The sequence below is a fragment of the Cyprinus carpio genome, chromosome A17 (genome assembly GCF_018340385.1).
Source record: "Cyprinus carpio isolate SPL01 chromosome A17, ASM1834038v1, whole genome shotgun sequence".
NCBI classification, from domain to species: domain Eukaryota; kingdom Metazoa; phylum Chordata; class Actinopteri; order Cypriniformes; family Cyprinidae; genus Cyprinus; species Cyprinus carpio.
This window is the reverse complement of record NC_056588.1, coordinates 24771795-24784939: the sequence shown is the minus strand read 5'-3', so window position 1 is coordinate 24784939 and position 13145 is coordinate 24771795. Positions and strand designations below refer to the sequence as shown.

At 39.6% G+C, this 13145-nt stretch overlaps 1 protein-coding gene across 1 annotated transcript in view; it reads right to left on the bottom strand.

Annotated features, from left to right (window-relative positions):
* The window catches only part of LOC109079998 (trafficking protein particle complex subunit 12-like), a 30051-nt gene that overhangs the window by 5384 nt on the left and 11522 nt on the right, over nucleotides 1-13145 (bottom strand). The window contains exons 4-7 of the mRNA XM_042774492.1: nucleotides 9389-9502; nucleotides 8270-8408; nucleotides 6521-6633; nucleotides 6347-6419 (exon numbers count right to left, since the gene is read on the bottom strand). Coding sequence (XP_042630426.1) covers nucleotides 6347-6419; nucleotides 6521-6633; nucleotides 8270-8408; nucleotides 9389-9502 — 439 coding nt within the window. The remainder of the gene's footprint in view (nucleotides 1-6346; nucleotides 6420-6520; nucleotides 6634-8269; nucleotides 8409-9388; nucleotides 9503-13145) is intronic.

Sequence of the window (13145 nt, the reverse complement as noted above, 5' to 3'; positions counted from 1 at the left end):
CACATAACCATACAGACTACAACAGATCACAATGTGCAATATGCACATACATATAGTCAGTACACACAGTGTACTATTAGACATACTTAGTTAGCACTACACATTATACGCAACATGTGACATACTTACAGTTAGCACTACACATTATACACTATGCACAGTATGTACACATTCTACATTATGTAGACATATATACGTATAAAAATATGCTAAGGTGCAACAGATTATATATGAACTGGATACACAAAATATCATGGATGTGCATTGGATGGTATCCAGTGGTAACAGGTAGATTATTGTAATAAATGCAGTGTGTATGTATAGTCCAGTGTTGAACTGTTGAAGTTAAAGTGCAGTGTGTGGCATACCATATTGTGGGAGTATGCTGTAGGGTGTATTGGTTTTGACTGTTCATTAGTCTGATAGCCTGAGGGAAAAAGCTACCCCTTAGTCGGCTAGTGCGGGATATTGTGTGCTGTGGAGACGTCTTCCTGAGGGCAGCAGAGAGAGCAGTCTGTGGGACGGGTGGCTGGAGTCACTGATGCTCCTCCGGGATTTCCTTATACACCGCATGGTATAGATGTCCTGAAGGGAGGGAAGCTCACCTCCAACAATGTGGCGGGCAGTTCGCATAACCCTTTGCAGAGCTTTGTGGTTGCAAATGCAGCAGCTAGAGTTCTTACTAGAACCAGGAAGTATGACCATATTAGCCCGGTTCTGTCAACTCTGCACTGGCTCCCCAAAGAATACATTTTAAAATCTTGCTAATTGCTTATAAAGCCCTGAATGGTTTAGCTCCTCAGTACTTGAGCGAGCTCATATTGCATTATTACTATCAACTTTCTATAATTCAAATCCGTTAAAGGATTGTTAGGCTGCATTAATTATCATAACCGGAACCGGGAACACTACCCATAAACACTTGATGTACTCGCTACATCGTAAGAAAAATGGCATCCATGCTAATATTAGTCTCTTTCATTCTTATTTCGAGGTCACAGTGAGGCCATACGGATCTAGTCGGTATCCAGAGCATATGGTGGATCAGCACCTAGAGACAACCTCTACAGCCCTGAATGTCAGCGGAGACATGTCAACTACATGCGCCCCAGAGACAGATCCTCTGTGAAGACCTCATCATCTTGACAACCATCGGCACCAAGACCACGGAAGCCAGACAAGTCCCCTGCACATCTGACTTATGATTCCGCCTGGAATTAAACCACGCCATGCTGGTTCGTCTGACCGGAGGAGAACCCAAGGTTTTTCTCCATTTCTGTCATCAATGAAGTTTCGGTTTCTTGCCACTGTCACCTTTGGTGAAGTTTCGGTTTCTTGCCAGAACTGATTGCACAGACACTATTTGAGGAGAGCTGAATCATCAATGATCTGACTTTATCTGGAAAAGACCCCAGAGGGTTAACTGGACCCCAGAGGGTTAACTGAAAAATTTTTTCTTTGTTGTAGTTGTAAAGCTGGTTTGACACAATCAATATTGTATATAGCGCTATACAAATAAAGGTGACTTGACTTACGAATAATGCCAGTTAAATAAACTGGCCAATTGCACTACTGATCGAGCAGTGATCACGGCAACCTTGGCAATGTGTTGTTCCTGCTCTCGGAGGTAATAGCAATTCTCGTATGAGCTGTGATTTTGAAAGGGCATTCCTGTCCCTGGCTTGCATAAGCCGTCTCGATCGCATCCACTATCCAACAAGAAAGCCTCTGCTCAGATACCGCATGTCCCTAAGTACAGCCATTGTAGCCCATGAAGAGTTGGTCCCACTGTCGAAAGAAAGCTGAGTGGTCAATATAAATCCTTAAAGCCCTGACAGGGCAAATGTCGCTCTGAGCCTCGTGTCACATGAAGTCGATGACTTGGAAGACAAAGCAGGCAAAAGAGATGACCTGCGCTTTAAAGGGGTAGAAAGAGACTTAGGCAAGTAGCCTGGTCTCGGCCGAGAGAGAAACACTGCAGTCCCCAGGCCCAAATCAAATACAATCGCCATCCACCAAGAGCGCATGCAAATCCCCTATGCCCTTAGCCGAAAGCAATGGCAAGAAGCAGAGCAGTTTTAAGGGAGTGTTCCCTCATAGCAATGGATACCAAGGGCTCAAATGGGGGTAGAGAGAGAGCTTTCAGAAACAGAGAGTAGGTCCCATGGCGGTAGCGATGGTGGGTGTGGGGGATTTAATCTCCTCGCCCTCCTGAGAAAGCGCATGTCTCCCGATCGATTTCACAAACTCTCCCCATTTAAGAGTGTACAAACACCTAGTAGGAGGTGAACAAGACAAGTGAGTGTGTCAAGCACATGGGGAGGCAGGGCACTTGGCCCATCTAAGACCCCTGAAGCAAACACATGAAGACTCCAAATCTCTGGGTTGGGGTGCCATATCGTGCCACTCGCTTGAGACAGCAGGTCCCTCCTGAGTGGGATTCACCAAGGAGGAGCCACAAGCATGTCCCTGAGGTCCAGAAACCAGTGTTGATTTGGCCAGTTCGGGGCAATGAGAATCACCAACGCTCTCTCTTCCATGATTTTGCATAACACCAGAAGCAAAATCTTCATGGGGGGAATGCATAAAGCCTGGGCTCTCGGCCAACGCAACAACAGACCGTCCCCCATCAGAAGGGAGTGAGACAGCTCTCCAGCTCACGAAAAAAGAACAGCAGGCAGTGCCTGTTCTCGCTTGTCACGAACAGATCCACCTCCACCCTCCTGCTCGCTCTGAGAGGGGAAAGCGGAGCATTTATGCACTTCGAGAATGTGTGCTACACTAAAGTTAGTTTGAGAGCATGAACGGAGTACTGGTATGCTGTGCCCTCGAAAGCAAATCTCAGAAAGCATCTGTGGCATGGTGCTATCTGAATATGGAAGTATGCATCTTTCAGATTTACGGATGCAAACCAGTTCCCGGAACAGTTTGTCCCAGGATCTGCTTCATCTGAACTTGTGAAGTCGTGATCCTGAACTTGTGAAGTACTCTGTTGATGGGTCTCAGGTCCAGGATCGGATGGAGTCCCCAATTTCTATTTGGTACCACAAAATAGTGGCTGTAAAACTGTTGATGGGTCTCAGGTCCAGGATCGGATGGAGTCCACAATTTCTATTTGGTACCACAAAATAGTGTCTCAAAACAGGGGCATTTTGAGGTACTGTCAAGTGACGGAACCACGCTGTTGAAACGGGGTGGTCTGCATCTGAATTGGAGAGAATACATGTGTTCTATTATGCCCAGCAACCAGCCTGGAATAGCTCTCTATGGGGAAACGGCTCGAGGAGGATAACACTGGAAGGCCATAACAGGCAAAGTCAGTGGCTCTGTGCTGCTCTAGTAACACCCTATCTATATGATGAGGAGGAAACAGCTCTTTTTGTGAGGATGTTTCTGTTTTTTTAACAGAAACATGAACATTGCATTTGTTGCTCACAAAACAAAAGGAAAATAATGCAGGATGCGGCGCTTGGAAGCTTGGCCTCCAGCCAGCTTTCTCCTCCTCTTGGCAGGTCCATCAAGACGAAGGCGTGGGAGCCGAGGGCGGTCCACTGTCATGGCGGGGGCTCCTCTTCACTGCTTGCAGCAAACATTGGGCTCATGTGGAGGAGCCACAAAGGACACAAAGGCACGCCGGGGCATAAGGTGACTCATCACCTTCACGTACCTCTGCCCCATCCACGTGGAAGAACACAGGCTGTGTGGAAGAGTGGACGTGCGCTGACTGGGGGTGCAGTCCTCTGGAGCATCCCAGTTGAGGTTGAGGTCGAGCTCCTTAATGGCTTTCACAAGGACCCTGGCGAGCTCCTCATGGAGGTCTGGGGGGCCCTCAGTGTCGGGGTTGGCGAAAGGGGTATCGGGGAGGCAAGGGCCCACCAGCGGCTCGCTGACAGCAGTGGACCTCGTCCCCGTCTGGCCACGAACAATACTCCTCCGAATCCTCAAAAAGTCGTCTGGGCACGTCAGAGCAGTGCATGCAGTTGGACTCAGAGATCGCCACCTCAGCATGGGCCAGGCCCAGGTAGGCGATGCAGAGCTCATGTGGGTCCAGCGGGTCGATGGGGCCAGCACAAATTCGACAGAAGCTACCCATCGGATGCAGTGCATTTGTCGTATGTTCTGATCCCGAGGCAATTGATGCTCTTTCCGCATTATATACTGCCCGAAGGCTTGTCAGTATTTGTATGTGATTTACATAATTAACAACAATTGGCCAGTTTTTGTATGCCATTATCCTATTTTCCTATTTTATCCTTCTTTTTTTTCAGGATTATCAGAAAAGGGGAGAAGTTCCACAGCGAATGCAATTTGGAGTGAACGCTTTTGAAAGGGAACGAGTCGTTTTAAGACCTTTCATTATGATACTAAAAAGAATTAAGTCATTTTAGCAGCTTGGCTTGAACATAAGCTGTTTCTGACAAATGAGAAAGTTTTGATTTCTAAAACTAGCAGCATGTTATTATAGCATAATGACCTCTTAAAGATCAATGAAATTTTGATTTCACAATTCATGACCCCTTTAAAAGTAGGACTGTTAATCAGTCAACCCTGTCAAAATAAATTTTTACAGGAAGAGAACAGTTTACTGAAAAAATGATTTTTTTTTTTAAAAATCTCGGTTTTTGGTTGAGTTTCATATTTAATACATCAGACTTTTTTGTTTCATATAGTATGATATACTGAGAATTTGGAGCTCATTCTTGAAGTGAAAAAAAAAGCTCATTTTTATAGAGAGATGCAAACTGAGCAAAAATATGCAATTTTGTATAGATGCTGATATTTATAAGAACAAAAAGTATGAAATCCTTATTGTAATGTAAATCAATGAGATCTTTATAATGTTACTGTATAGCAGATACTTACATAATATGAATATTAGTTTTCAGTATATTTTAATGTAATGCTTATTTTTAATTAATGTGGATATTGGTGGTTACTTTATCTCCAATAATATGTCTTTAATGAGAGATAAATGCTCCTCAAAAGATCCTGATGATCAGATTTTGAGACTCACTGATTTTTTCTAAAAAAGAATGATGTCTGGAGAATCAAGTAAAGCGAAGCTGCTTCAGTCCAGTAAGTGTTCATCTGGAAATATAACTAACAATATCAAAGTCATTCTTATGTTTACTGTATATAAAAAAAAAAAAAAAGTAAAGATTTGACAGCAAAAAGACACACTATCAATCAGACGACAAAAGGCATGTAGTAGATTGTGTACAAACAGGTTTAACTGCAAAGTTTGATCATGTTGATTATTTAGAGGGCCTATTTGTATATCAGATATGATACAGTTGGCCTTATAGGGTAAAATATGTATTCACATTGTTTTTATGTTATGCCTGTAAATTACTGTACTTATAATTTCAGGGTAAAAACACTTTTTATTTTATTTTATTTTATTAATTTATTTATTTTTTGTGGCCACATGTGTTTTTTGGGCTTTTGTATTTTTATCCGCACACTACATGGAGGACCGAAAATGATATTTACTTGAACCTGAAGCATCCATGGCTCAGAAACATTGTGCATTATAGGATGCTTGTGTTCTATCTGAACCCATCCTGCTCTGATTAACCTCTCTTCCTCATTTTGCCAGGGACAGAAGCAATGAACAGCCACACAAAGACAGCAGTCTGGCACCAGACTGCTACAGACGTGTGCCTGTGAAGGAGGGAGTCCGTCCCGCCGAAAGCACATCAGACACACAGGTGGCGGGCCGGCGGGGGGGCTGCTGAAACCACAGCTATGCTGAAGCATGCATTTATCTCTGTCTTCACCAAAACACCATGTGAGGAAGTCAATCAAGCATGCAAGACTTACAGACGCATCAGCGATCTACTCTTGATGGATCACACAAGACGGGATCTTATGCTGCTCCTTCTCAAACCAGACAAAGCTTGGTAAAAAGGCGATGGTAAATGGGCTCCACAAAAATGCTAAGCAGCAAAAACTGTTTTTAACATTAATAATAGTAAAGAGTAAATGTTTCTTACGCAGCAAATCAGCATATTAGAATGATTTCTGAAGGATTATGTGACACTGAAACTTCTCTTTGTATACAACATCAGATTTATAAATGTTCCCAAATCCATATTAAAGCGAAGTGAATTGTGAATTTTATGACAGTACTAAGCAATCTCAAATTCTCACCAGCATTCATAAAAAGTTCCTGGGTGAGGAAACACGTTTCAGCGCTGATTCTAACTCTCATAAATAACTAACTGGAAGGGTGATGACATGAGGCTGAATGAATGTTGACAGATTTTTTTGGTTCTGTTCGACTCAACAGCGCTATGTATTTGACCTGCGCTAGCCGGAGAGGACAGATTTGAGCAGTCTGTACCGAGTCTGTTGTCCTGCGTGAGGTTCATCATACTCCCGTCCTCAGCTAAACCCTCCTGCAGGTTACTCAGGATCTGTGAAAGGACAGGAACAGAAGTTTTACAACACTAATTACAGCGAGGCTAATTAAATTTGGGAGCAGGTGCGGGCACTGAGGTGTAAAGCACGAGCTCACCTTCTGACAGACGCTCTTTATTCTGTGGAGACGGTCCAGAGTTTCCTGAGGCTTCTGCAGGTACTGAGGGAGCTCGGCGTGCAGAACACGCATGGAGAACGGCACCATTGAGCCTAGAACATGCAATACAGAAACATATATTTTATAACACTATATATATATATATATAACACTAATGCATGCTCTTTCTCTCATGCAGAAAGTGCACAATTTTTTTCTATTCTCGCTTCTGTTTTTCTGTCAAGAAACACACTAAAGAAACCGACTCCATGCTGGTGAAACGAGGGGTTGAGTCTTTGATCATGCGCTTCTTTGATATAAGGACGGATCCTGTAATGCAGAGTCAAGCGCTGCATCACCGTCTGAAGATTTCACCTGACCGACTGAGAGATATATATATATAATATATATATATATATATATATATTATATATATATTTATATATATAGTATGACATGTTGGGTAGTGGGCTGATATTATGATTGCATTTGATAATTGCAACTAATTGAATTCACCAGGTTTGTTGCATGCTTTGAAAGGTATTTAAAAATAACATTTAAAAATTTTAGGCTCAGTAAAATTTTAGTGTTTTGGAAAGAAGTCTCTTGGCTCTCCAAGGCTACATCACAGTAAAAACAGTAATATTATGAAATATTATTAACATTTCAAATGACTTTTCTATTTTCCCCCACATTTATTCAGGTAGTTTTGCCTTCTGACAAACCAAACGAAAAACATAGAACTACTAAGGCTAGGGTTAGTAGAATAAGTTGACATGTACGTCCAAAGCTACTTCTAGTCAGTAGAATGAATAAAGTGTTTGCAGTTATTAAGCAGACAATCGATTACACTAATGACTGATTATGAAATGTACACTGTTGTTGTAAAGTTATTTATAGTTAGTAGAATCTCTGAAGTAGACTATCAAAATAAAGATAAGAGGTTAAGAGACAAATGCATACAAGGACAACGGGTAAAGCTGTAACAAAATCCAACATTTTGTAAATGTAGAAACTAAATTAATAGCATGTGTACTACAATTAAATCTAATAATAATAAAAGATACAAAACAACAACAACAACAACAAATCGTATTATACTGAGTGTTTTCAGCCATCTAATAGTACATTAGGGCGCAGTATTAATTACATAATCAGTGATTACAGATCGTCATTAGTTACTAATAAATTCAGCAGTAATCGATAACTGTATTCTATGTGAATCTATGTTAAACTGTAATTTATTTCTGTGATGAACGCTGTATTTTTCAGCATCATTACTCCAGTCTTCAGTGTCACATGATCTTCAGAAATCATTCTAATATGATGATTCGCTGCTCAAGAAACATTTCTGATTATTATTATCAATGTTGAAAAACAGTCGTGCTGCACAATATTTTTGTAGAAACTGTAATACATTTTAATTTCCATGATGTTTTGATGAATAGAAACTTCAAAAGAACAGCATTTATTTGAAATAGAGATCAACATTATAAATGTCTTTACTGTCACCTTTGATCGATTTAATGCATCCTTTCTGAATAGAACTAGCAATTTCTTTGAGAAAAAAAGATTCCTGAAGCTATTTCCCAACATCTTACAGGGATAGTTAACCCAAAAATGAAAATTGTGTCATCATTTACTCACCCTCATGTTGTTTTCTTATGTTGAACATAGTTTATGTTCAACATAAGAAAACGACATGAGGGTGAGTATCCCTTTAAACATCATCTTGCACAGAACTTCTACCTCGTCTTCCAGGGTAAACCGTCGGATAATATTCATAGTAGAGATCTGGATGATCCAGATTCCCGAAAGGCTCAAACTCCAGCTCTGCGTTCTGGAAAAGGCTGAGCTTCACCAGAAGAGCAAGACGCACAAACCAGAGCTGCAGAGAGAAGAGAGCGGTCTGCTTCAACAAAACAGTTCAACGTGTACTTCTTCATGTAACTGTAGCATTGTGATGCTTTCTGGTCTGGGTGTATTACAGCGTAACTCTTCTCTGCAGCAGTACGTGTGGAGGCACATGAGGCCGGCACATCAAAGCGAGCGCGTGCTTTGATTCATCCATCTCCAGAGCAGCCGGCCGTCTGCGGGTTACTGTGGACTGAGTAGGTGTCAGACCGATCGCTAAAACACGGACAGCATTACGATGCCTCAGACACTTTTTTTTTTTATCTGGTGCAATCAGGCATTATAAAACTAACAAGTATCAACTCCATACATTAATGAACATACACTCTGTTAAGTACTACATACAGTAGGTTAAGAGTACCATTAAACATCATCTTGCTGCTTAAACACGTAAATATAACAAAGTCAGTGACAACAGACAAGTATATGTCATGAACAAATAATGTGAGGAGATCTGACAGCAGAAACAGCCACGATCAGTGATGGGTAGATTACTTACAAAATGTAGTCTGCTACTGATTACAAATTAAATTAATAATCTATTAGTTTAACACATTTTAGGAAATGTGTTTCGATTATTTGTGATTGCTTTTGATGTAGCCTGTTTAACAAATAGATTTGAATATGATTATTTTGTTTGATATACTGTATATACATTTTGCATTAAACATTACACTAGCCCTCATTCAAGTAATAATTAAAATGTGTTTGTCAGGAGTGTATTAGATATTATATGTTGAGAAGACAATTTATTTTTTTTTTTTTTTAGATTTGATATGTTTAGATTTGATATGTTAGCAAATTAACTTTTGCATAATTCATTTAAATTGTTCCCTTCCATAAATTTTGCATCAGGTCGGAAAACTTTTCATAGCTAATGTTTCGCTGTACATGTCTTTAGTAACTCCTGACACAAGCTAAATCTGTCCGCAGTGTCCCGGTGCTTCTTCTCACCTGCAGGGAGTCAGTGGTGTGGTTAGTGGGCTGGCCGCTCTTGCCGTAGCCCTGGCCGTGAGCCGTCAGCAGTCTGCCCGTCAGGTCCACGGCTGCTCTCCAGTTCTTAGTGCTCTGTGAGAGGAGATGAAGCCATTAAACACAGGAGGAGGTGTGAGAGAGACCCGGCACCCGTGATGATGACAAGGTCACTGCGAGCGCTCGCTTTACATGACGCTGCCATTTATTACGCCAGGACTTCCACTTAAAAATAAGTTGCAAAAGCATATGTTGCAAAAAAAATCTAAATGGAATTAGGTTTGTTCACACCTAAGTGTTACACACGTGACATAGATCTGTTTTTTGGATGGCAGTACGTTTACATGTACCCAAAGAATCTGTTTATAATTGGATTGACAGCTCGATGGGACAGAAACGCCTTCACGTAAACACCTCGATCTATCCAAATGAGTTCAATCCCAGTTATATAGCGATTTGGATTGTAAGGGGTGGAGTAGACCTAAATAATTTGATCAACAGGAAAAAATGAAGCATGTAAATGCTTGTGGACATTTGGAGTGATGTGATGCGTATGTTCACTGACGTTTTATGACATACGAACATCCGTACGTTTATTTACGTCTCATGTCTAATGAACTGGTCAGTGGTAGAGACTTAATATTTATTAAATATTTGCTAAAAAAAAAAAGCTCTTCTGGCAAATACGACATGGATATGTGAATCAGACTGCAACTTTTAGGGTTTATATAAACAGAACTTTCTGAAAACTTGAATCTGAAATCAGATTAAAAAAAAAAGCTCTTCTGGAAATTAGTGCATGCAAAAATAATTTTGAACAGCCCAGACCATTTTCCTCTGCAGTGGATTTTTTTTTTTTTTTTTTTTTATAAACAGAACTTTCTGAAAACTTGAATCTGAAATCAGATTTTATTTTCCCAGATTATAATTTTCTAAATAAATTTGTCAAGACATTTTTTGATTTTAGGAATGGTGGAAATGATATAGAGTGATATAAGTACAATATTCATGCCAGTTGTTCAGCTGATGAAACATATTTCCAAAAAACTAAACCTTAAAAATAAAACGGTAAACAGTTAAAATAAGTCTGTTTGAGCCGAAACAACATGGTATGAAAATTGAGGGTTATCATACCGTGTACATTTGCGTAACTACAGTATTAAAAAAATAAATAAAAATGAAACTGAACATGAATTATGTTTAAATAAAATGTTGAAAAATGAATGGCAGAATTGCAGTGTTATTGGTTTCATAAGATTTCATCCATGTTAAACTCAATATGACGTCTACCCTGAAAAAGGTATACAATATACAATCAGGTGATATACATAAGATAAATAAGACCATATTCACATTGGGAATTCATTCAAATTCACAATTTGACCTTGTGCTATTTGTTGGTTACACTTCATACAATTCTTACACCAGTATAACTTTGTATTTGAGCAGAACATTGTAATGTGGTATTTTGGCTCTTCATGTGGATATGTCCTTTAGATGGGATGCTGTTTCTTAGCACTGTTTTTCCATCTGTGTTCATTTCTCATCCTGAATTCAGTCTCTCTTATACATTTTCATCAGCATTTTTACTTGTTCTATCCTTCTTTTCTGCTCTTTCTCTCTCTCTCTCTTTCTGTCAGAGACCCCAGAGCCTCTAAATCTTCATTAGAGCGGCAAATGAAGCCGAAAACCACTGGCAGGAAAACGGCCAAAAGCAGCAGCCGCCACTGAGATAAAACATAAGAGAAGTCAATGACAGGGGAAATGAGGGTCCTTTCTGATGTACTGCACACTCGGGAACTCCAAACGCGCACACCACAGATCAGAGATTCTGCTCTTTTAAAGGGATAGCTGAAGATACCAAACTTTAAGTTGTTATTCACTTCTATTCTTTTCTACCAGAGAGTTTTTAACTGCTGTGATGAGTCAGTGAGTTGAGAAACGATGCTGAACAAATCATTCAGCCCAGTTATACGAACTGGATCAACCAATTCACTGAAAAGCTCCTTCTTAAAAGGCTTGCAATTTGTTAATGTATCAAACATTTCTACTTTTCTCATGACTGTGCCAAAAAAGCAATACGATGGATGTCAATATATTCACTTAATAATGACTTAAATTTTCATTTTATTACACAAATATATTGTATGACAGCACATTTGTATTTTTCAGTGAACTGTAGCTTTAACAATGTCAATGTGATGCTGTTGTGACTGCAGTACAAGATAATTATTTATTTATTATTAATTATTATTATTTCTATTAATTATTTATTAGTTATTTACTTATTTAATTTATTATTTAAATACCAATGCATATATGGCTATTTATTTAATTAATCCTAAATATGTGATTACAGCCTTGTAAAACAGCTATCATTGTTATTTTACATTCATTATTTATAGCAGACCTGCCACCCAATAATCACAATAAGCTTTGTGCTTTGTTACTTTAAAGGAGTCATATGACGCTATTTCAGATCTTCCTTTCTCTTTGGAGTGTTACAAGCTCTTGGTGAATAAAGAAGATCTGTGAAGTTGCAAAGACTAAAGTCTCAAATCCAAAGAGATATTCTTTATAAAAGTTAAGAGTCACACCCCCCTGAAACGGCTCGTTCTAACACGCCGCCACATCTCTACGTCACTTTGTGGGAAGATTTGCATAACGCCGCCCAGATGTTCACGCAAAGAAAGATGGCGTACCTTTTATTCTCTCTGCTGCCGCCTCTGCCATGTTGTGGAGTCTCTGTGTGTTTCGTTGAAGTCAAACTTTGTTTGGCCTTCCAAAAGAGGACATGACTAGAAATCAGTGGTTAAGTTGTGTTCCAACACTGTTCCAGAACAGTCCAACCCAAATATTCAGATGTGTGCTGCGCATTTTATGGAGGATGAGGACTGTTTCCTGAACTAGTAGCCTGCAATGCATCTGTGGCACAACAGCTGTTTCTATAAAGTTGAGCAGTTCAAACTGTGCAAGGAGAGTCTGGCGCTTCTGACTCACAGCCTGTAAGTACGTTTTTTATATTTAAATAATTTGCCAATGATGATTCAAACGTGAGTTTTGAGCAGTAGAGTAGGCTTGTTGTTTCTCAGATCACAAATGCAGACATGTCTTTATGTTTACACAGTGCGATAGGCAACACAACGCGTAAAAAGACAGTATAAGTCATTATATTTAGTAATTATGTAACCACTGGATGTAACAAATGCCTCGTTTGTAATGGGTTTTATTGGTTTTGTCTCATCTATTGATGTCCGGATCACGAACAAATCTTTCTATTTAACCGGATCTTCTTAGTGAACCGGTCGAACCAGTCACCAAATCGAACTGAATCGTTTGAAATGGTTCATGTCTCCAGTACGCACTAATCCACAAATAACTTAAGTTATTCGGTTTATAAACGTGCCTTACGCTTTTTTTAACCTTAAACTGCATAAACACATTGCATTGTATTACACCAAATACACAAAATAATGTTCTTTTTTAGCAGCATCATATGACCCCTTTAAGAAACAAAGTATCAGCTTCTAAATTTTGACAATTTTGACACAAAGTATAAATGTGGTTTTGATGCTCTTTAATGTGGCGTTCTGCACCTAAGTTCAAGCAGCAAGTGAACCGATCATCTCTTCCTCTTTACTACTAGTTATGACAAAAAAAAATAAACATGAATGAACATCAGAAAGATGTTGAAAGAAACAGAACAACTGAAATGTATTATGTCTCACATAATCAATCA